This window comes from Lutra lutra, chromosome 1, assembly GCF_902655055.1.
Source record: "Lutra lutra chromosome 1, mLutLut1.2, whole genome shotgun sequence".
NCBI classification, from domain to species: domain Eukaryota; kingdom Metazoa; phylum Chordata; class Mammalia; order Carnivora; family Mustelidae; genus Lutra; species Lutra lutra.
The window spans coordinates 221,453,249-221,477,937 of NC_062278.1; the positions used below are offsets into that span (position 1 = coordinate 221,453,249).

At 51.5% G+C, this 24,689-nt stretch overlaps 1 protein-coding gene across 2 annotated transcripts; it reads right to left on the minus strand.

The window, feature by feature from the left end:
* Window positions 1-871: 871 nt before the first annotated feature.
* LOC125086937 (zinc finger protein 77-like) lies at window positions 872-24,446 on the minus strand. Of its 2 annotated transcripts, XR_007123315.1 has the most exons (5): window positions 24,375-24,446; window positions 14,205-14,331; window positions 7,952-8,132; window positions 4,667-7,539; window positions 872-883 (listed from the first exon to the last, which is right to left on the minus strand). XR_007123315.1 is itself a non-coding variant. In XM_047706640.1 (4 exons), the coding sequence occupies exons 1-4, from the start codon at window positions 24,375-24,377 to the stop codon at window positions 5,475-5,477; spliced, it is 2,376 nt and encodes a 791-aa protein (XP_047562596.1). In that variant the 5' UTR covers window positions 24,378-24,446; the 3' UTR covers window positions 4,612-5,474. The 2 variants fall into 2 exon arrangements, 1 of the variants encoding a protein (XP_047562596.1); XM_047706640.1 differs by lacking the exon at window positions 872-883 and having other exon boundaries at window positions 4,612-7,539.
* Window positions 24,447-24,689: the final 243 nt, after the last annotated feature.

The window sequence follows — 24,689 nt, forward strand, 5'->3', positions numbered from 1 at the left end:
AGGATGAAGGGTTTTGTTTGCACAAGGAAGCTCTTCATAAGCAGTCAAAGCCCTCAATGACACTCAAAAAGCATTTCCCTATTAAATACTGAAGTAACACAACTGTGCAGAGCACGTGTGCAACACAGAAAGCCGGAGATGTTTTAGCTGTTGCACAAGGTGGATCTTGTGCTGTGACAGAAACAGAATGCTGTGTACACATGCCGGCTTGTCACAGTAGTGTTTCTGGGTTCCCCCATGACCCGAATATTCAACTAGGCCCTTGAACGATCCCTCTCTTTCCTTTAGTGATGGCTGAACTTGTGACTATAAGATTTTTGGTCACCGATGAAACCACTCTTATTTGGGCTTCTGCCTCTTCTTCGTTTTGTTACAATAAGTACGCTTTGCTCTTTTCTGCCACGTCGCTCCACCTGGTGCCAAGACCCCTTCAGCGCCGTTAGGTCAAGCCAGCAGATGATCCTCTCCACTACGGCAGATCCGTTCTTGTGGTCTCCCTCCCATGCAGCTGCCACTGCCTTCTTAACTGCTCTCTCTATATGTGACTCTGGCCAACTGAATGGGGTCCACAGGTGGGGACATCTCTACAACCCCACGGAGCGGGAAAAGTGACAGAAGACCTTCCGTCGTCGGCAACTATAAGATTTAAGGGTAACGACTGCTCAGGGGGAAGTGATGTGGAGAATTAATGCAAAAGGAAAATCCAATTTCCTTGCAACCTACAAACAAGTCCTTGAGATGGCCAGAGTGACATTCCTCTAGGAACTCACTGCCTCGATGTTGCTACTTCGCTAAGGGCAAAAGGCAACCTTAGCTCAATGTAGCCCTACTTCCATGATCCTGTTAACCTCCTTGAAGATACAAATATTCCTCAGGAAACTCCCTTCAACTCTACCCCCCAAGACGTATATTAACAATCATCCTCCAAGCGTAAGGCTCACTGATACACAAAGGTCTAAAGACTAAGCTTTTACTACACAGCAATAAATGCCTTTTGCTAATAACAGCCAGTCCCTCAAGGTCCTTAAAACGTTGATACCAAATTTCTTAGAGACTGATGCTATCTGTAAGTGCCCCTCAACTTGAAAATATATAACTGGCCACTCCTCCCAACCCCAGGGCAGATTGCCCCGTCCCTGGCTCCAGTCCCCGTGCTTTGATAAAACTACCCTCTTTGCACCAAAGACGATTCCAAGTTCATTCTTGACCATCAGCCTCCAGACCCCATCTCTCTGGACCTGAGCTGGCCTTCAGACCAACTCCTTTTGAAACTGACCTGTTCCTGTTGAAATTCCTGTTAGGAATTTCTTTTTGTTCTAAAGAAAAAGCTTAGTAATGGGATCCCAGACATCAAAATGCTTTGAGGGTAACCCTCTGTCCCCATCTTGTGGCATCCTCTGGTGTTATATTTAAAAACTACTACTCCTCACATGCGCTTCTAACTAAATGGACTAACTTCACAAGAACTTAGAACATCAATGGTCCTTATGGGGAACTTTTGATCTCCCCCAATTGACCCTTATCAACATTCAATTTAACAGCTATGACTACAGCTGTCAAAACCAGATCCAATGCCTGCTTCAATGGCTATTTTGGAGATTTCCAAATGCTATCAGGACCTAATGGTGCTTCTCTGCAAAACACCATTTCTGAATTCACAGAGACGAGCCACTGAAAGGCATCAAAATGGCTTTTGATCCTCTTGTCCCTCCCCCATCTTCTTTGTCTCCAGAGCTGCCACCACCTGGTGTTCAGTGGCCTCCAGTGGCCTCCTCCTCTTTTCCCTCTACCCAATCCCCATCTCCTGTGAACTCACCCCCCACTTCTTTCCCTGAAGGTCCCTTTTCCTCAGATTCTCTCCCCAAACCCTCCTGTGCTGAACCTGTTAAAACAGGCCCATTTGGGGTTCCAAGTAACCTCAATTCCCTGCATTCGAGACTGAACTATGAGCCACAGTTAGCATTTCCCAATGTGGCTGCGGATCCCCAGAGATGTGGTGAACAGTTATTCAAATTTATTTCCAGGAATTAGTTCACATACTTGTTGGTGAGCACCAGGCCAAACACTGGGTGACTCTGGCCCGACAGGAACATCTTAAGAAGTATTAAGGGAACAGCAAGTTGTCTGCAGGGACACTAGAACACTTGCTAGAAATACTACAGAGCAATTCTACTATCTTCCCTCAAGCCTGCTGAGTGGAACAAAATTCAGACTTGACAACAAACACCTGATGGGCCTTTTTAGGATAATTAAAACTGACTCCAAATTGTTTTTAAAGAAAATTAAAAAAAAAAAAGTATTTGACAGAGAGAGATCACAAGTAGGCAGAAAGGGAGGAGAAAGCAGGCTCCCTGCAGAGCAGAGAGCCCGATGTGGGAGTTGACCCCAGGACCCTGAGATCATGACCTGAGCCAAAGGCAGAGAAAGGCCCAACCCACTGAGCCACCCAGGCGCCCTTTTCTTTTTTTCCCCTCAATTTTCAGGTGCGACATGTGAAACAGTTTTGAAACCAGTACTTTCTGCAATTACTACAGAGAGCCAGGATACTGGAGAAAGCCTGTTACACACATAAGGGCTACAGGCACCTGTAGCCTTCCAGCTGGCCATTCCAACCTTCTCTGCATTCCCAAACCAGGGCTCTGAGGAACTATGGGGGCTGTTCCCAGGGGTCCCTTTTAACCAACTGGTGGAACCATCTGCACATTGGGAATGAGTCTCTGCCCTTGACACCAGAACTACCCTCCTGGGGGCCAACTCCCTCACACAAAAGCCCCGCCTACAAGGACTGAAACAGCTCCAACAGTGGGCCCTCTTAAAAACATCTCCGCAGGTCTCTTCCTGCCTCTCAGCCTCTTCTTTTCTGGGCCCTTGGAGAGATACTCACCTTCTTCCCCGCTGTTGCTTCTCCTCTACTCATGTGTGCACCTGACATTCCTTAGAAAAATAAATGCCAGAATCTGGTTCCCTCAAAATGGGCCCATAATTCCAGAACTGGGCAGCAGTGAGCAGAACATCAACCAGGAGAAGTGAACGACCTCCTGGCCTCTTCTGCACGTTCCGTCTCTGATGGCGCCATGGGGTCTGTTCCTACTGGATCCGCTACCTTGCTCTTTACGGGCAACGCGTTCGGCTGAGATTGGCAGAACCCACAGTATGCCTCATAAAGATAAAACTGTATTTCTCAAAGTCTCTTGGGAGAATGAGACAAGACAATAGTCTATAAAGATGCACTGCAGGGCATCAAGCCCATGATAGAAGATGAAAAGCGTGAGTGTCTCATGATCCCCCAGCTCTACTCAATGTAACACTGTCTTCCTGGTGAGAGAAAACCCAATGGTTGGCAACGGACATCTATCCAGGACCTCTCAGCAATAAGTAACACTTTCGTGCCTCCACACTGTTATTTCTAACCCCAAAGGCCACGGACATCCGTTGCCACCAGAGGAAATTTTTCATCCTAACTCAGCTATGCACTGGATTTGGGATTCCAGCTGGTAAGTGTAGTGAGTTTTTGCCTTCACTTGGATAATACCCACAGACAGTCATGCCGCAGGAACCGCAGAGTCTTCTGTACTTTCCATGGACCCCTAAGGCAGCTCTGGATGGCGGACAATCTTCTGCGTCTCTACTTTGTCACACTATGGAGACAATTTCATTCTCTGCCTTTCAATGGAAGGCATCATCTACTTGTTGAAACTTTTAGTTTTAAAGGGACATAACATCTCAAAAAATTAAGGTTTGCTCAAACTCAAGATAAACACGTATGGTATCTGATCTTGGAACCAGACCACACTGGGATCCAGACAAAACCCCTCATCCTTAATGCAGACACATCATGTTTTGAGTCCTGGTGACATTATATGTCACTTTTCTAAGGAAGAAAGATTGTTTTCATAGTTTACTGGTGGGTATTTTAAAAACCATGAACGTAGTAAACATTATCTTGGGTGGGCTTCTGAGAATCCTTTCTCTTTTTAAGATGTTATTTGATGATTACTTATTTTACATGATCTCTACACAGAATGTGGGGCTCAAACCCACAATGCCAATACTAAGAGTTCCATTATCTACTGACCTAGTCGTCCAAGCACCCTGCAAATTCTTTTGAAGGTCTGAGACAGCAGTGCTATCCCATTTGATGTCCAACCCAACAGGGTGAGTTACACTCTCTCCTTTTGCCAAGGGTAAAACCACAAACACTAGTCCAATTGGTATGCTACTGGGGTACCTCAGGACTGTGGAATATTATGGAAACCATGAAATGTTGTTACATCCAATGTCAGTAAAACTGAAGAGCCTCCCATGCCTAAAATTTATGATATACTGTATTTTGGCAGGAGTTCTGGCTGCTGTTACTGGCACTGGGCACACCAGACTTTGGCTCCTGGGAGCCAGAAGAAAGCAACTCACTGATATTTCCACCACCATCACTGACCGCAAGAAAAGCAAAGCAAAGCAAAACAAAACAAAACAAGCAATCCTGAGCAATGGTCAAAAGCACATTCTTCCAAGTCATATTTGGAACAAAATCATCCAAAGACACCAAAAATAACTCTCAGAAGAGATAAAAACAACATAAAAATTTAACAACTGCTCAATAAAGGAAAGAGGTTATGTGAAAACATGTATTGCAATAATGAAGATAGAAAATATAGAGGCGATTCACAGTCAAGAATTATTAGCAACAGAGAACAGAAAAGAACTTTCAACAATCAAAAAGTCTCATGTGATGATCACAGATTGGGAAATTTTTGGAATATGAACTTCAAGTTTTTTTCTTTTCCTTTTTTCTAAAATTATATAAAGTTGTACACACACACCCCTCCCATACACATGTTCTTATCAACGTGAGTTTAAAAGACACTGTAATGGAAAAGAAACATGTTTTATATAACCAGGTGATTACTTCAAATCTGAGACAACAAAGTGTATGTCCTACAGATGTAGAGGACAAAGGACACTTAGCACCATGAGTGTTCGTATCAGCAACACGAACTAGAAATTAAGACACTTCGCATCTCTACCATGGAAGAGGCACTTGCAAAAACAAAGCCATGTTTGTAACAATAAAATGATTTCTGTCCTGCCACAATTGTCATGAACAAAATACATGAAATTCTATACGGGAAGTGTTCCCCAAATTGTGTCCATTTGGGTTAGTCTCCAGTATATTGGCTCTCATTTACAAAACAATTTTAGGGCGATTATATGCTTTCCCACAGTGTCTGCGCTCCCAGATTGAGGAAATACTGGAAGGCTTTTCCATGGTTCTTAACTTCTCAGGGTTTCACATCACTGTGCTCTCACAAGCATCCCCGAAGATTAGAGGGAACCTGAAGGCTTTCCCACAGTGTGGACATTCACACAATTCTCGTCTAATGAGTGTAATCACAGATACTTGCAGTTCTATGTGATATTAGAAGGTCTTACCAGAGTCTGTAGATTCACAAAAGGTTACCGTCCACTGTGATTCCTCACGTGTTCCTGAAGGGAGTAGTGACCGGTGAAGTTCTCTCCCCACTGTGTTTCTTCATATGCCCTCGAAGGGATGAGGGAAACTTGTATGCTTTCCCACACTCCTTGCATTCATAGGATTTAACTGTGTTGTGCGTTTTCAAATGATCTTGAAAACACTGAGGCTGACTGAAAGCTTTCCCACACTCTGTACACTTAAAAGGTCTCTCCCCAGTGTGTGTCCGTGTGTGTGCTTCCAGGTGCGATGGACTCCTGAAGGCTTTGCCACAGTGGTAACATTCATACGGTCTCTTCCTAGTGTGTATCCTCATATGTACCTGCAAGGACGCAGCACGGGTGAAGGCTTTCCCACACTGCTGGCATTTACAGGGTCTTTCCCCACTGTGTGTCCTCATATGAGCTCGTAGGTTTCCAGGAGAGGTGAAGGCTTTCCCACACTGCTCACATTTACAAGGTCTTTCCCCAGTGTGTGTCCTCATATGTACTTGCAGGCGTCCAGGAGTCGAGAAGATTTTCCCACACTGCTGACACTTGCAGGGCCTTTCACCAGTGTGTGTCCTTGTATGTCCTCGAAGGTTTGCAGGAGACTTAAAGGCTTTTCCACAGAGCTCACATTTGAAGGGTCTTTCCCCAGTGTGTATCCTCGTATGTACCTGTAGGTCTCTGTGGCACCTGAAGGCTCTTCCACACTCCTTACATTCATAGGGTTTCAGGATACCGTGTGTGGCCATGTGACGTTCGAAAGGTCGATGCTTTCTGAAAGTTTCACCACACACCTTACATTCCAAGTGTCCACCCTTGGTGTGCCTTCTCACAGTATGTACTACAAGGGTGTGGTGACGAATGAAGGCTTTTCCACAGTGCTGACACTTATAGGGTCTCTCTCCAGTGTGCTTCCACATGTGTTCTCTCAGGCATGAGTTATACCTGAAGGTCTTCCCACACTGCTGACATTCATACGGTCTCTCCCCCGTGTGAGTTGTCGTATGTTCCCGCAGATTTCCAAGATATCTGAAGGTCTTCCCACACTGCTGACATTCATAGGGTCTTTCCCCAGTATGCGTCCTCATATGAATGCGCAGGTTTGTGTGATCCCGGAATGATCTGCCACACCGGTTACATTCATAGGGTTTCACAGTACTGTGGGTGGTCATGTGACGTTTAAAATGTTCAGACTTCCGGAAAGTTTTCCCACACTCCTTACATCTGTAGGGTCTATCCCCAGTATGTGTCCTCATATGGTCTCCAAGGGCTGTGTGATATCTGAAGAGTCTGCCACACTCCTTACACTCATAGGGTTTCATGACATTGTGAGTGGTCATGTGACGTTCAAAAGGGAGATGCTTCCTGAAACTTTGCCCGCACTCCTTACATTCCAAGGTTCTGTCCTTTTCGTGTCTTATCATGTGTGCTTCAAGGGAGTAGTCACCAGGAAAGGCTTTCCCACATTGCTGACATTTACAGGGTTTTTCCCGAGTGTGTGTCCTCACATGTCTTTGTAGACTTGAAACAGACCCAAAGGCTTCTCCACACTCCACACATTCATAGGGTCTCTCCCCAGTGTGAGTTCTCACGTGACGTGTAAGGTAGGATTGATACATGAAGGCTTTCCCACACACCTCACACGCATGGACTCTCTGTCCACAGTGATCCTTCACGTGACCCTGAAAGGATGACATGCAAGTGAAAGTTTTTCCACATTTCTTGCACTCTAAAGATTTTTTACTACCGTGACTCTTCAAGTCTCTCTTCGAAGCTCCCCCAGTGTCCTGAGGTTCATAAGGTTTCTCTACAAGGCCTGTATCCACGTGAGGGCTGGGGCTCGAGACACAGCTGCAGGCCGGCCCACATTCCTCACAAGGACTAGGTTTGTGTCCAGGGCGGGATCTTTGTGGATTCTCAGGGAAAGAACCATCTGTGAAGGCTTCTCTACTCTTGGCGCACTGACAGGACTTGTCTCCAGTAGGACGATCCGCACGCACGGTAAGACTTGTCATCTGCCTTCTGGTTTCTCCACATCGATTATCTTCTCTGCTTTCACAGACCCGCTCCACCAAACGACTTCTGTTCAAAATGGGAAGACACAGTTACGGAATAACGATTTTAACTGATCTCTTCATTAATTATCTACTGATCCGTATTAGTGGTTACTTGATACATAACGGCCGTCTTCAGTGAACGGCTGTGTTTCTCGCACTGTCTCCATGGAAACAAAGTGAAACAAGCTTAATGTACCGGCTGAAGACGGAAATACTGTCCGAACACTCTAGGTTTCTCAGATGTCGTTTTTCTCACCATTATTTCCAACTGAATTAGTTTTCAGACGTTCAGTATCTAGAATGCATTCATTAAAACTACTTCATGTGAAAGTTTGGATCATACAATTACTGAGGTCTGCTCTCAGCAATCCTTTGATCTCAAGTTAGTCTCACGGTCCGCCCTGAGCCCCTCCTTCTCCTGTATGAGTGTTACTCACCTCAAACGCCTTTCCTGGGTTTGGGTTTGATCTCCACCGTTAGGAAATTTCCAGTTTGCTCCAAAAACAGAGCACGAATCATTTCTTGCAAGTAAGACGGTCTTGCCTTCACTGGGGAGCTCATTCTGCAGAACATTCCGCTGAGTCCTTGATGCACCCCTTTTATCCTGACTTGTATCAACTGCAAAAATTAGGAGCAAAATTCAATTTCTTGGGAATGACCTGATGTTTGAAGGTAAGAAAACAGACCGTATGTCGATTTCTAGTCATATACTGATCCCGAAATGGAAATGAAGTTCATCAGGAAGAACAGACAGGTAACCAAAGAAAAATCCTCAGGACCCTAGTGATTTGGGACTTTGGCAATAAGAGGAAAAGTGTATGTAGGGCAGCCTGTTTACTCAGAAATACTTCAAAATCGATGGCGACTAATGTGGAGGGAAGTATTATCAGAAAAGCAAAGTAGAAAGGAACTGGGCAGGATACATACCTTCACACCCTACTTCCATAAAGGAACACAGAAAGGCTTGCCACGTGGGCTAGGATGGATGAAATGTCTGACAGGAGGCCAGGTGAGTGACAAAATCACCTTCTCAAAACAAGGACGGAGTCACGTTTCTAACGCACATGCGCAAATGCCATTCCCTTCTCCCTTCTCCGACTGAGGGCTGCTGGACCGTTCTGAAGGCACCGAGGCCACCGGGGGAGCCTGCACTGCCGCAGCTGCCACTGGAGGTGGGACGGTGGGTGTGGCTGCCCAGAGCTCCCCGAGAAGAGCCCAGCAGGGGGGAGAATTTGAAGGGCCACAAGCAGTCTGGAAGATGGGCTCTTTATTCTTCGAGTTCATTGATGATGGTTAAGTGTGGACTTTTTCTTCTTCTTCTTGCTGGAAGCATACTGACTGTTCATTTTATGGTCAGGTCCCAACACGGTGTTTCAACAATCATCCGCATTACAAAATGCTTGCCACAGTAACTATAATTAAAATCTGTCACTCTGGAAAACTAATGCAATATTATGACCATATTCCCTCTACTCTACTTTCCATTTCCACATTTAGTTTACTGTGTGTGTGTGTGTGTGTGTTCCAATATTCACTGTTTATACACCACACCCAGTGCCCCATGCAATACGTGTCCTCCTTCATTCACTCCCACGTTCAGTAAGTGCAGCTCTGGACCACTCAATCCCCTTCATCTACTTCTCCGGTCCCTCCGTACCCTCCAGTGGCACAAACACCAATTTCTTCTTGATAGTTTGAAGTTGTTTCTATTTCCTGTTATGTGTTCATTCACTTTGTTATTTAGATTCCACATGTAAGTAAAATATGGTGTTTGTCTTTCTGACTTATTTACTTAGAAGAAAACCCTCTAGTTCCATCCACGTATTCACAAATGGGAAGATGTCACCCTTTTTCCCTGGCTGGGTAATCGTCCTTTAGACGCGTTTTCCACACAGTTCATTATCCAATTCACCCGTCAACGGATGTGTGGGTTCCTTCCGTATCTTGAGTATTGCAAGTAACACTACGATGAACATTAATGTTTTCTCTATGGTTAAATACCCAGAAGCAGAATTATAGACAATATGGTCCTTCTGTGGTGTTCTGTAGAAACTCCGTATCACTTTCCAGGCGGGCTGCACCACTTTACCTTCCCACCAGCAAAGATGAGTTTCCTTTTCTCCACATTCTCACCAGCACTTATTATCCTGTTATCCTTGTCCTTCTGATACAGCCAACTTGGCTGCCTTGAGGTGGTATCTCACTGCTGATTCGATTTTGACTTTCCTGATGATTTCCTTTTGAAGATTTTATTTATCTATTTGACAGAGATCAAAAGCAGGCAGAGAGGCAGGCAAAGAGAAAGGGGGAAGCAGGCTCCCCGCCAAGCAGAGAGCCTGATGTGGGACTCGATCCCAGGACCCTGAGATCATGACCTGAGGTGAAGACAGAGGTTTAACCCACTGATCTCCCCAGGCACCCAGTCCACATCTCTCTTACCAGCTCCTGCTGCTTGGGACAAAGATGTTCCATCTTCCACTCACTGTTCTTTGGCTCCGGGTATTTTGTGATTCCTCCCTGACCTTCTCTGTTGACCCACTGGTGTTAGTAGCATGCTGTTCGGCCTCAACATATTTTTGCATATTTTTATGTATTTTTATTCTTTTGGTAAAGATTTTTTTAATTTATCTGTCAGAGTGAGTAGAGAGGGGGCACAAGTAGGGGAAGCCACAGGCAGAGGGAGAAGCAGGCTCCCCACTGAGCATGGGACCGTGACCCACGTGGGAGGCAGACCTTTGACCAACTGAGCCGACCAAGCATCCCAAGCTGCTTCCTGTTCTTATTACGGACTTGTAATTTCATGCTGCCATTCTTCGAAAGTGTGCCTCCTAAGATCGCAGTCTTCATAAATTTACTGAGACTCATTTCGTGGTCTAATATATGAACTATCCTGGAGAATGTTCTGTGTGCCCTTGAAAAGAACGTGAATTCTGCCATTTGGAATGGAGAGTTCACTATATCCGCCTGGCGCGATGTCACTGAAATCCACTCTTTACTGATTTTCAGTCTGGGCATTCTATGCAGGCACGTTAGTGGAGTGTTAAATCCTCCTATAATTATTTACTATTGTCACTTTCTGCCTCTATTTCTCCTAATATTTGCTTTCTACATTTAAGCGTTCCCATTGGGTACAGAGGTATATTCAATTGTTAAACTGCTCTTGTCAGACTAATCTATCATCATGTCATGGCAGTCTCTGTCTTGTCACAGTCTTCATTGTGACCCCTACTGTATCTCATGTAAGTATTTGAGCTCTACTTTTTACCCCACTTCTACTTGCGTGGACAATCTATTTTAGTCCACTTGACTTTCAGTCCATATTGTGTCTCCCTTTTAGGCAGATGACACGTGGGTTCTTTTTTTTATCATTCGGTCAATGTATGTCTTTTGATTGGCGCGTCTAGTCCGTCTACATTGAAAGTAATTACTGAGAAGCATGTACTTCTTCCTAATTTGTTAAATGCTTGTTTTTAAAATTTAAGATTTACTTATTTGAGAGAGAGTGAGAGAGTGAGAGCATGAGAGAGCAGGAGCTGGGTGAGGGACAGAGGGAAAAGGAGTTGACTACACTCTTAGCAGAGAGCCCGTATGTGGGGCTGGATCCCTGGACCCTGAAATCATGACCTGAACCAAAAGCAGATGCTTACCTGACTAAGCCACCCTGTGTCCCCACAGCCTTTCTTTTTTTTTTCAAAGAAATATGTAAGCCCAATGTGAGGCTCAGAATCATGACCCTGAGACCAAGAGGCCAACACTCTACCAGCTAAGCCAGCCAGGCTCCCCATATTTCACATCTGGTCCTCTGTATCTATGGATAAACCTCAAGATACAAATGATTTCACCACTTGAGTGTTTTAACCATCATAATAGCTTTCTAAGTGACTTGTCTACTAATCTTATGTTTCCAGCTACCAGCAAATTCTTACATCCTTTCATAATTTTCATGCTTTTACTTACTGCCTTTTCTTTTCCACTTAAAAAAAAAAAAGTTTCTTTCCCACTAAAAGCAGCACATCATTTCTTGTAAGGCAAATTTAGTGGGGGGACGTCGGGGTGGATCAGTGACTTGAGCGTGCAACTCTTGATTTTGGTTCAGATCACGATCTCAGGGTCTTGAGATCACGCCGCACATCGGGCCCCACACTTGGTGTAGAGCCCACTTAGATTCTCTCTCTTCCTCTCCCTCCGCCCGCCACCCTCCTTGTGCGTGTGCGCTCTCTCTCCTCATATAAATAAGTAAAAGATTTTTTTTTTTTTAAAGATGATTGCCTGGTGATGAAGTACTTTATTTATTGTTTGTTGGGAAACCCTTTTATCTCTTTCAATTCTGAGTGATGGATTTCCTGAGAATATCCTCGGTTGTCGGTTTTTTCCTTTCAGCACTCTGAATGTATGATGCCACTTCCCACGGGCCTGCCATTTTTCTCCTAAAAAATCAGCTAACAGCCTTATGGAGTTTCCCTTGTAATTTAGAGTTTCTCTAGCTGGTTTCAGATAATCTCTTCCTATTTCCTTTTTTCTCCATTTAATTATAAATGTGGGTGTGGACCTCCTTTTGTTCTCCCCATTTGGTCCTGCTGAACCTCTCAGACCTGAGTATCTGTTCCATGCCCAGATGTGAGAACTCCTCACCCACAGTTTCTTCAAAGAAGTTTCTGCTCTTTTCTCTGTTCTCCTCCGTGGACCCCCATGTTGCAAATGTTCTTATCACTGCTGTGCTCAACAGGTCCCTGAACTTAATACGTCAGTTACTCATCTCTCACCATTACCGTAATTCCGCTGTTCAGCTTTGTTGCTTCCTACGTTCCCGCACCTTCCAGATTACGGGAGCTGCTGGGCATCCTCCAATCACTTAGCTGTGACTAGTTCTTGTTTATATTTCCTATCTCCTTGTTGTACTTCTCACTGTGTCTAGCCACTCTTCTCTCAAGCCTGGGCAGTAGCTACATGACCACTACCTTGAATTCTTTTATCTGGTAGATGACTTACCTCTCTGTGATTTAGGTCATTTTCAGTGCTTTTATCCTGTTATTTTCTTTGCAACAAATTCCTCTGTCTTCTCCCTGTGCTGGCACGTATTAAGTCAGTCAGCTACATCTCCCGGTCCTCAAAGTAGTGGCCTTTCCAGAAGACATGCTACGGTGCCCTCCACCACAGCATACCCCGGCCACCAGGACCAGGTGCTCCAGGAGTGTTCTGCTGTGGGCCGCGTGGGGCCGCCTGTCACGGCTGAGACCCAGCTGCTACATGCACACTGTGTGGGGCTCCCATGGCTGGCTGAGAAGTCCCACTGTAGCCTTGCTGGGGCACTGATGAATGGGGGTCACCCTCAATATGTCTGTGTGCAACAATGCGTGGTGACTGCTGTGGGCGCAGAGGTGGGCAGTAGCGGGCAGCTGAGAGGCCAGCGGACCAAAGGCTTGAATGCGGCCAATGCAGGCTCCCTGGTCGCTGTGGTTAGCTCCTTTGATCATGGGACAGGAAGCATGATGGAGAGGCGGCCATCACACCTGGGGTTGCCTGACAGGGATGGTAGGACAGGAGTCCCAAAGGGGAAGACATCAGTCCCAAGGGAGGCTGCCACCCAGGGTGGCTGGACAGGAGCTACTTTGGACGGGTACCTCCAGGACAGGTGGGTTAGATGGGGTGGGTGAGTGGGAACCAGTGCCGAGTTGGGGTAACCAGTATAAGCAATGCATACGTGACGGGTCAGAACTGGCTCCCAGATGCAGCTGGCTATCCCGGGGGACGGGCTGCAAGATAAATGACACCCGTCAACATGTCAGTCCCTAGACAGCTCTCTGGGCCTCCAGTGTGTGCCCTAAAATTAGGCAATGAATCTTCACACATAACCCAGGGACATTTCAACATGCAGCTATGTGTTCCGTCTTGCGCCAATGGATAAGAGTGTGCTCTCTGTCAGTTGTCTACAGCCTCCATCCTTCCTGGAGTTGCGCCTCACTGATGTTTTAGCTCCCAAACTTAAGACCCACTGATTTTCAAAGGCAGGTGTCCCAGGCCCTGGTCTTTGCACTGTGGTCTCCAGGGCCAGGGTGCCTGGTGTAGGGACTCATTTCCTCACTTCTCTGTACCTGGGAGGTCCCACCCACTCTTCCACGTAGCCGCACTGGGGCTGGGTTTCCAACCACATCTCTGCCCCACCTACCCTCTCCCATGAGGACTTCTCACGGGGACTACTGCAAAAGGTCTGTTCTGGGTGTCTTCAGATCATTTTCCGACTGAGACACAACACAAGCGGCTCTTGTCTCACTGTGTCCAGAGGAGCTGGTGAGCTCGGGATTCCCCTACTCTGGCATCTTCCCTCCTCATTAAGTGAGGGTTTAACTGGAGTGACGTCACCGAGCCCGACAGGTAGCGACCCCCATGTAACTTTCATAGGAGTGAAAAGTACACAGCAGCGCTCCCTGCCCTAACGGGACCCTGGAGACCACATTCCCATCTAGACAAGCAGGGAGTCTCACACTTGGATCAAGACTAACGAAGAATCAATTTAACACATGAAACTGTTTTCACAGAAAAGGTATGTGACCCTCTGTAGTTTCCATGAAGCCTTGGGCCACGTCTGTCTCTTCCCCATAATATTCCCATTCCTCGGCCCCAGGAAGATCAGACACTCGTAAGAAACACTCACTGGCTACAACCTTAGAGACGGGGTGGAGCCACGCTTACCCAGGGAGGCCAGGTTCCTGCAGGTCTCCAGCATCACATCCCTGTAGAGCCGCCTCTGACCACGATCCAGCAAAGCCCACTCTTCTGGGGTGAAGTTCACAGCCACATCCTCAAAGACCACTGGGTCCTGCAACATCCACATGTTCTGTTGCAGCAACGCTCCCTCCTCACCCGTGTGTGTGTTGGGGGGACGGGTTGGGGAGGGCGACACGCAGGGAACTGCATCCCACTCCTAGGACCCGAGTCACACCCGTGTGGGAAGTGACAACACGCAAACACATCCACGGCAGTGCCCTCAATGACGGGAAGGGCTGGGACCCCGAAGCAGAGGTGATGACGACAGCTCATACAGACGTACATACACCCAAATATAGGCTATTTGTACTGAAAATGAGCAGATCTGAGGACACTTGTAAAGAATGAAAAATCAGACAACACATCTCTGACTTGTTCAAAGACAAGTACTGCATCGTCGGCCCCAAGAACTGGAACCAGATGTCAGGATGCCGTGAACACGGATTCCAGTGCTGCTCTCGCTGGAAGGCAACAAGGTCAAGGAGCCTAGCGCAGTCCCCTCTATCCCAGCAGAGGCACACACCACCCTTTCCCTGGGTTAGGTGGACAGTGAGCAGGGACACAGGGCCCAGGGGCATGGCACACGTAGTGCATAAGAGGAGCTCCAGTTCCTGAAGAGTCATGGAAATCAGCAGGGCCTTGACCATATACCCCAGTGCCCAGAATGCAAGCAGAAGGGCGCCAGAAAGAGGAGCCCCTGAGAGACTGATGGTAACAGAGCCCAGGGTGACTTTAACAGAAGGGGGGGGAACATAATGTAGGGGCCGCTTTCCAGCAATAATCTCGGGCAACGGGAAGATAAGCATCAAAGCAAATGGCCACAGTGACCACAGCTGAATGCTAACCAGCTCATGAAGTGACTACCTGGAAACGGCCAGAGGCCCTAAGCAACCAGCAGACTTCTTCCAACCAGGCAGTTACCAAAACAGGGAAGATTCCATAGGATCACATACTCCCTCACAGTCCCCCCTGATTCTAGCCCCTCAGCACCACCTTGTGGCAGACACTCTCCTCCGCTGTCCTGCGTGCTGCTCCCCTGTGGTGTCTTCAATAAACTTCTATCTCCTTGGTCTGTCTCGGGTGAATTCTTTCCCCATCCATGCCACCAGCTCCACGGGATCAGGCCGCCCTATGTTTCCCGTCCTTAATGGGCACCACTTCGCTCTGACACTGTATCCCCAGAGTCTTTAAGAATTTTGTGGGAGTTTCCCTGGGTGACGATCTCCAGCTGGGACTGTTCCTTGAGAACATCCAGAAGTCCAAGGGGAGCCCTACGGACGGCCTTTGCCCAAATGGGTGAGGGATTTCCCCTCTTACTCCTTTCCTCCCTCTTTCTCTTTTTAGTCCTTCGGCTGGTCTAACCCTAGTACTCCACAGACAACAGAACGTCTTGGGCTGTGTGTGCCGGTGTAGGCAAAGGACCCGTTTCCTATTCTCTCCCACTACATCACCTGAGTCCTCCACTCCCAACATGTGGCGCAGTGGGCAACAGCAGCTCCTGCGAAGTCACCCCGCATGGGGAATGTACTCTCCCAGACCCTCTCCTGATACCTGCTGACTCTCAGTAGCCTCGCTTCTTTGAGACCAACCTCTCAATTTCTTTGTTTCCTTATGTTCAGCCGCCATCTTGATCTATAGCCAAACACGTTCCTATGTGTCCCAACGGTGAGTCCTCTCCTTGTATGACCCGGTCTGGCCCCCTGCTGTGTGGCTCTGGCTACTGCCGCAAACGATGCAGCAGGGCTTACCACCGCCATCTGCTGCAACCCCTCCTTGGTGGGACAGGCCTCTGGGAATCTGCAGCAGGTCTATCCCATTATAGGAGATAAAACGGCTGCTTCAGGGAGCACAACTGCAGTCATAAACCGTATGAATAGAATGAAAACCAAAACCCCATGATCACTTCGACGGACACAGGAAAGCCATCTGACGAAACCCACGACCCTGTCTTAACAAGAGAACTCAACCAACCAGGAACAAAGGGCAACGGCCTCACCCTGGTAAGGGGCAGCAGGGAAAAGCCCACACCTAACAACTGAGCAGCCACGGCTCAGAGGAAGATCTGCCAGCGGCCAACAGGTTCAGGAGATGCGGGACGGTAGTCATCAGGGGAATGGACGTGGCCCTGCAAGCAGACACCCCTTCAGACCCACTAGGATAGCCACGAGGTCATGCAGGCACAAGCTGGAGAGGCGAGGCAGGGGGAGCTGTCACGCATCTCTGCTGCTGGGAATGCCCAACAGTGCGGCCACCTGGGAAGAGTCAAAAATGATGAACGTCAAGTCACCGCGCACGACAGCGACATCTGCCCACGACAAGGGAGGGCGCGCGCCAACACCAGCTCGCGCTTGCACGTGCTCAGCAGCCGACCCCACAGCCAGCAGGGAAACCCGCGCCGAAGCCCGTCCACTCTCCGGAAACCAGTAAAGGAGACACGACTAAGATGGAGTCCGGAGTCCGCAGAGAAAGCACCCGAACCCTCCCTCAGGGCCAGGTGCGGAGTAACCGGGAGAGATGCGCGCCGCAAGTCCCTACTGCACAGGAGGAAGGAAGATTGTCTCTCCGTGTGGCAACAGTCCAGCCAATGAGAAAGAGTCACAGGCCAACCAATGAGAGACACTCACAGCTCAGCCAATAAGAGACGCTCACGGCTCAGCCAATAAGACTCAACTCAGCCAATGAGAGATACTCACGGCTCAGCCAATGAGAAGCCACAACACATGGACAGTCCAATGGATGCTCTGTGTTGCTCCAATGGATGCTCTGTGTGGCGGGCCCCTCCCTATGCCCCCGCTCCTCGAAAAAGGAGCCGCTCCCTTTCTTTCCCAGCCTTGCCTGTGCTTTTGCTGGGGGCTTCCTTGTACCCTATTACGATTCTCTGATATTCCCAGATAAACCCATTTTTCTTTAAGACTTTTAAAATTTTTTATTTCATTTGTTTTTATCTGTTACTAATTTATTACTTATTAATATGAATATTCGTATTTATACATTTATCATTATTTCTTACGTATGTATCTATGAGCGCAGAAGAAATCTCAAGCAGACCATGTACTAAGCACAGAACAAGGCTCAATTTCAAGACGTCAGGATCATGACCTGAGCCAAAATCAAGAGTCGGACACTTAAGCCACTGAACCACCTACTTCCCCCCACCCCATAACACAATTTTTCCTGTAAAAAGAAGTGACGGTTTTATTTTTAATGTCAGTGTGACTTGCTGATCACAAATGGACCCCAAGAAGACACCAATCACTGAGAGCACGCAAGTGTGGGTCCCACAGAGCCCACGGTGCTGCTTTCTCTCGGACCCTGGGCGGGAGGCTGGAGGGTCAGTTTTGTCCTGGGATCAGAGCTCCGCGCCCTGTCTGCGCCAGGCAGGGTCTGCTGGGGACCTGTGCCGGGGGCTTGTTCCTTCCCAGAAGACTCATTCGGCTTTGGTTCCAGCTCCTTTTCAGAACTGGGCTCTTCCTCTTGGATCAGTGCCCAATGGAAACGGGCTGGCCTTCCATCTGATTTTTTCTATAACAAGCCTACTCCTACGTAGAAACCATGTTTAGAAATTCCTTAGTCTAGAGAAAACCACGAGGAAATGGATTCCAGCCATCAAAGCGCCTTGACAGGGCACCTAACGGGGACCCTGACCAATTTGTTTTCAAGACCATCATTCCCCCCGGGGCGCCGGGGTGGCTCAATGGGTTGCGCCTCTGCCTCGGCTCAGGTCATTATCTCAGGGTCCTGGGATCGAGCCCCGCATCGGGCTCCCTGCTCAGCAGGCAGCCTGCCTCCCCCTCTCTCTCTGCCTGCCTGTGCCTAATTGTGATCTATGTCTGTGAAATAAAATCTTTAAAACAAACAAGTAAAAACAAAAAAAAGCCCCACAGTCCCTGCACACATGCATTTCTAAGAAAATGAACCAAATGGACCAACTGGACCAAATGTAATTCAGAACTAAAATGGCCTTAGGGTGTTTGGGTGGCCCATTGGTTAAGCGTCCTACTCGGTTTTGGCTCAGGTCACGACCTCAAAGGTCCTGATATCTGATATGCAGCAGCACCCCCCCACCCCCCCTACCCCCCTCACCCCGCGCTCAGCATGTGGCCGGCTTTCAGATTCTCACCTCTGCCCCACCTTGATCCATTGCTCTCTCAAATAATAAATAAATTTTTAAAAAAGTAAAGAAGCAAGAAGAGAAAGGAAAAGAAATGAAGGAAGAAAAAAAGGAAGGAAGGGAGAGAGAAATATTAGGGAGCTGCAAGGGCTTTTATGGGGAACTTCCGATCTCAATCTCCCAAACTTGTCTTACTGGTCATTAAATCTGCAGCTCATAATTGCGAAACACAGAATCTGATACACACGTTAACGGGTCCCTTGAGACTCCCGAATCTTCAGGAAGCCGAGGGACACTCCTTACCGAAGACCTTTTGGAATGAACTGAGGAAAACGACGAAGGAAGACAAACGGCCTCGGACGTGTCTTCTCGGCGGCTTCGGGGGCCACAGACCCGCGCAGCCCCCCTGCACCGTGGCCCGCCCCAACCACCGGCCTGGAAACGCCGCTGACCTTCGCTGCGCTGACCCGGTCCCGGCTCCTGCTGACCTCGGCGCACTGACACCGCCTGGCCAGAGAGGAGGCTTCTCAAGCTCGAACCCCCAACGCCTCCTGTCCCCTGCACTGAGGGACAGCGTCCCGGGGGACGGAGACCCCCACGAGCCTGCCCAAGCACGTGACACAGCTTTTCGACTCGCCCAGCGGGTCCCCAGACTCACACCAACTCTCCCACGGGCGCGTGGGTGCGGGCCGGGCCACATGTGGGGCGACCCCGACCGGGGAGAGGGACAGACGCCTCACGTCTGCAATGACACCGCGACACGCGCCGCAAACCCCTTCCGAGCAGCCACAGCCGCGGCCCTGGCGCTGCGGGACCCAAGGCCGGTCGCCCCCCAGAGCCGGACCCCTGCGGGCCGAGCACAAGGGACCAGGGCGTCGAGTGCGCGGGACTCGGGGTCTTCCTCCCGCGTGGCCCCCAGCCAGGCGGGGCGGACGGCTGAGCGGGGTCGCCGGGGGACTCAGCGCACGGGGAGGGGACGGGACCCCGCGGCCCCCGCCGGCGGTTCCTCAGGCGTCGAGCTCGCTCCGGCCCACGAGGAGGACGGACAGCGGAGGCTCCGCACGGTCACCGGCGCGAACGAAGGCCCGAGATCGCCAGCGGCCGGCGGGTCCGCACGGTCACCGCTGAGAGCCAGGACCGCTGAGAAAGGCTGCGGCCGCCTCGACGCCGAGCCCCGGAGCCCTCCTCCCAGCCGTTCCCATCCCCCCATTCCCACCGGGGCCCCACGGCGGCGGGGCTGTCCCCCAAGTCCCTCCTGACGGGCTTGGAGGAACCGCTCTGCAGATGGGGACGGCCCCTCCGACCTCCCTGACCCCGATCTCTGTCTGTCAAATAAATAAATAAAATCTTAATAAATAAATAAATAAAATACTTTATAAAAAGAAAACGAAAGAAAATGAAGATAAAATAAATGAAAGTTGTAAACGGTACAGATCGTGCTGGGCACGTGACACTTGTCCCTGGAAAGCCCTGAGCAGCAACTTCGGCTTAACCTGTGGCGTCATCTGCACTTACCCCGGGCTCTGTCCCCTCACCGCGTGCAAGAGCACAAGTGTTCCCACCCGGAGTCCGCACACCCGTCAGGGAGCTCATGACCTTGAATACCACAGAGACCTCGAGGTGTTCCTGCCTCCAATGGGATCAACTGAAAATGGCGCCGGTGTCCCCCACTTATCAGATGCCGAACTTTAACTGTCTGCTCTGCCATCAGGACGGGTCCCGTCTCCAGGGGCGCCTGGGGGGCTCAGTCCCTTAAACGTCCCAACTCCTGATTGCAGCTCAGGTCACGATCTGAGCGTCGGGCTCTGTGCTGAGCGTGGAATGGGCTGGAGCTTCTCCCTCCCCCTCCTTCTGCCCCTCCCCACACCCCCACACTCGCACGCACCCACTCGCTCTCCCCCTCTCTGCAACACAACCAAAAACCAACAAAAAATGAAACGCTGCTCTCGGAAACCACAGGCAAACATCCGTTTTCCCCCAACGACGTGTGAAAACATGGGTGAGACACACCCAACGACCGGCTCAGAGAAGGACAAGTAATATGGAAATAGAGTGTCCCTTAGTCCAGGCTAGTTTGGACGTAAAAACCATCTGCCCAAGAGACATGACAAGCAAAAAAAAAAAAAAAACCCATCTGCGCCACCAGGGACTCCACAGTCCCCGAGTCACCACTGGACGTCATGAACCCACTGGCCTGAAACAACACGGTTGCTGCTCCATAACCAATCTTAGTGCCGAATGTTCCCAAAGCCACGGAGAGCGTACCTGCCAGGTCCACCCACGAGCCTCGTCCCCGGATGCCTGTCTGCGCCGACAGGTCAAATGGCTCCCTCTGGCGGTAGACGAGTAGGTTTTAGCCACGGCTTACACGTTTCCTCACTGCACCCAGCCTTCTGGTGCAGACAGGCCAGCGCGTGTCCTGGGCCTGCAGTTCTGAGGAAACACTGTCCCTCCCCGGGGGACAGCTCTCACTGTCACTGGGATTGGGGCGCCCACATGACCACCCAGAGGCCTCACCAGCTCTGCTGAGTTTGGCCGGGTCCACACGGTCACTGTGCAACACCCACAGTCCCAGGGCTTCGTGGAACCCACTCGTGTCACTACGGAGACTCAGCGGACACACTCTGGCCAGATCCCCCCGCCACACCCCAAGTCCACAAGGCCTGCGGTCGGTCCTTCTGAACCTCACGCCCTCCCCCGCAGCCCCTGCACTCCCAGCACCAAGACCTCACAGGATGGCCAGGCCGCTCGGCCCACCTCCTTCCACCCTTGGCTGGAAGGGCCGACAGCTTCTCCTGCCAAGAACCACCAAGATCTGGGAGAGCCGTCTCTGCAGCACCTGCCCAGGGGCAAGACCGCAGGGAGACCCAGGCACCCGGAGATTTTGTCCCCTGATAAGACACCTCCAGGTGCTCTCGGGATCTGCCCCCCACCCTCGAGCGACCACACTACAGGGAAGGGGTCCTGGATGCGGGGGACACATCGGGACCCCCAGCACCCCCGCCCACCCTGCACACCACATGCGGAGGCGCCCTCGGGTCGGGCCCTGCACAGGACCGGGGGCCCAGCAGGAAGCCCAGCACCCTGCACCTCCACACGACTCTCCCTGGGATCCACAGAGGAGACCCGCCTTCATCTCCCAGTGCCCCAGCCGATGAGCCCACCCCCCACACTGGGCTTCCCACTCCCAGTTTCCTCCCAGATCTCTGTGTTTCCACAGCCACCCCTCTCCCCCTCTCCTCCCCCTCTGTCCTCTGCACAGAGCCCTCCTCCCCTCTGTCCTCCAAACGGCCTGTGGTTTCAAGACCTTACATGCTCCCAAGTGCAATTCCCACAACGGCAGAGTAAATCCAGTTTGGGAGTAAAGTAACTGACAGCTTTATTTTTAATGAGTGATCAGACCGTTGGCATTGACAGAGGACAGACACATGGCCTGTTGGAAAACAGCACAACGCACGCACAGGCCCCTGGTTTGGGGAAGGGGTAGCCACGGGGACGCGTGGACACAGGGCATTGAAGACTGTTTATGTGCAGAGGAACAAGGGATGGTTTCCCTTGACACGTGCACGGACCAGAGCCCAGTCCAGCGCATTCCACGTCCCTGAAACAAGGGGACTGCATTGGGGGAAGCGCCCGCAGGGGTGCGTGGGACTGCAGCGACGGAAGGGGTTTCTCACAGCGCAGGAGGGTGGTCTGCGCAGGGGAGGGACGGGGACGTGCAAGTGTACTGAACACGCGAGAAGCACATCCACGCGGACACGGAGAGACACGCAAACCCCTGAGCTGGGCAGAACATGAGCAACACACGGAAATGAGACTGCACGGACGTCCACAGAGCGTGAAGGAAGCAGACGCGCGCGTGACAAGTGACAGAACGCGGGAAACCCAGGGGAACCCCAGGATGACAGTGTCCACCCCAGCACGCATAAGAGCGACTGCCTTGTGGCGCCCAGCAGATCCCCGGTCCGCCCCGAGCTGGACAGAGCCGAGCCGGAGAGCTCCCAGGAGCCAGGTGAAAGGCATCTGCCCAGATGGGTGACCCACACTCTGCAGCCGCATTCACTGGTCAATTTTAACGTCCCGCCACCAACACCGCCAGCCACCCTGCGTGTCCGTGTTTACTCCGGTTTACGCTTAGTCAGACTGACTGCAGCTGCGGTGCCCACACTGGCCTGGGATGAACGTGGGGACTGCCATCCCTCCAAGGTCCCGACTCGCACACAGTCGAGAATGGAAGAGCCCACTGCACACACAGCAGGACAGAAGTCATGTCACCCACGCTGGCCTCACTGGGCAGCAAGAGCCTCCCCAGGATACACGGGAGGAGCAGCACGGGTGAGCGGCTCAGAGCAGGGGCTGCTGCCCCCACGCGGCACCGGAAACCCACCTCAGCCCACCCTCTGCAGAGGAGGACAAGGCTGTCCCCAGGGAAAGATCCATCCACCCTGCCTCCCGGAGCGGACGCTTTGGAAGCCCTTCCCTGAGACATTGCCTCTGCCAATCCATAGTTCTCTTGGGGGGACATCTCAACCTGGTGTCCTTTCTGACTCACCAAAGAGTGACACCAGGTTGGATGGGTTACAGGTCCACCGTGGATCCCCCTGTGAGCTCAGAATGTCGGGGGGCGACCAGAAAGAGGTCCTTTTTAAGGCCCTGGCAACATTCTCCCCTCCAAGCAGGGCCACCTCTAACTACCCTCCCACCACCTCCCTCCCAATCACAAAGAAATGGAAAACAAACAAACAAACCAGAACAATAACAAAAAAAAAAAAAAAAAAACCTCCCTTTGACGAGTAGAAAGGGAACACAGAGACCAATTGTCCCCCAGCCTGAAAAGAGCCAAAGGCTATCGCAGACAGTAAATCTCTCATTGTGGCTTGGAAAGTACTCAAAGGCCCTCGTTCCCTCCCCAGGTCCCAGCGCCAGGTCCCCTGCAGGGCGCACCTGCTCTCAGATTAGGCCCTTCGCCCCCTCCCCGCTCCCAGCAGCGACCTTGGCGGCGTTATCCTGTTCGCGTCTCCACCCCCGGCCCCAGGGAGCCCTGGCTTCGTCACCGTCACCGTCACCGTCACCAAGACGCAGGTTTTCCGGGAACACGTTCGAACTGCTCTGGGCCACCTCCCGCCGCCTCCGCTGGGAGTTGGTGTCCGGAGCCGACAGGCGGTCCGAGCCGGGTCCCCAGCAAGAAGCGAGGGGCGCGGACGGCGAAGCCAAAACCACACTCACACCGCGTGTGCGGCTCCCGGCGGGACACTGGGGCACCGGGTGTCACCGCCTCTGCAGTAGGGATTTCAGCAAAATGTCCCCAAATCACGCAATGAACGGCAGCGCGTCTGTCACTGTATCGGCAAAGCGGAGGTTTAGACACAAGCCCACGGGTGTCAGCCCTTGGAGGCCGTCAGCCCCGAACACGGACCGAACCGTGGCCGGATGCGCGGCCGCGGCCCCACGGGCACCGCTCCGCGCGCCCCGTTCCGACGGACCCGCAGGATCCCCGGGCCCCTAAATGCAGCCAAAGTCCCTAAAAACCCCCTAACGGTACCAGCGCGCAGCACCGCGCTCCGGTCCCCGTCCTCTTGGCGGCTGCACACCCTTCGTCGGGCCTCGTCCGTCCCCGAAGTGACCGGACCGAGAAGCGCAGGCACCGCAGGAAGCGAAACCCACCGCGGCCGTCCGGGGCGGCGCAGCCCCGCGAGCGCTCGTCCCGGCCCGAGTGAGAGACTCCCCACCCCCACCCCGGGGAGCGCACGGAAGTCCCGCCCGGAGGCGTCCTCTGCGCGCTCGCTGCCCTGGTCGGCGTCCACCGTCACCCCGCGGGGCCGCACACCGTCCGGAGCCCCAGGCCTGCCCGCCCCGCGCCGGCCTCGCTCCGGCTCCACCCGCCAAGCACGCAGGTGCGGCCCGACCGGGAGGGGAGCGCCCCGCCGCCGCCGCTCCTGCTTCGCTCTGGCCGGCTGGACCCACCCCGCGGGGCCCGCGCTCACCATCTCGGGGTCCTGCTCCGGACCTCCCGGCGTCCGTCCAGCCGCGCGACCCACACGTGCGCCGCACAGCGCCGGTGAGCACCGCCCGCTGCCCCCCGGAGCCACACCTACCAGGACCCGGGACCTCCCTCGGGCCTGATTGGACGGGCTACAGACCCCGCTCTGCGATTGGGCGATATTTCGGGCCCTGCGACCCGATTGCACGGGGATTCGGAGTTACCTCCCCCCGACGCTGATTGGACATTTCTCCGGGACCCGAGCTCACCGCGCCGTGATAGGACAGCCTGCGATCCTTCACCTTCTGATTGGACAGCA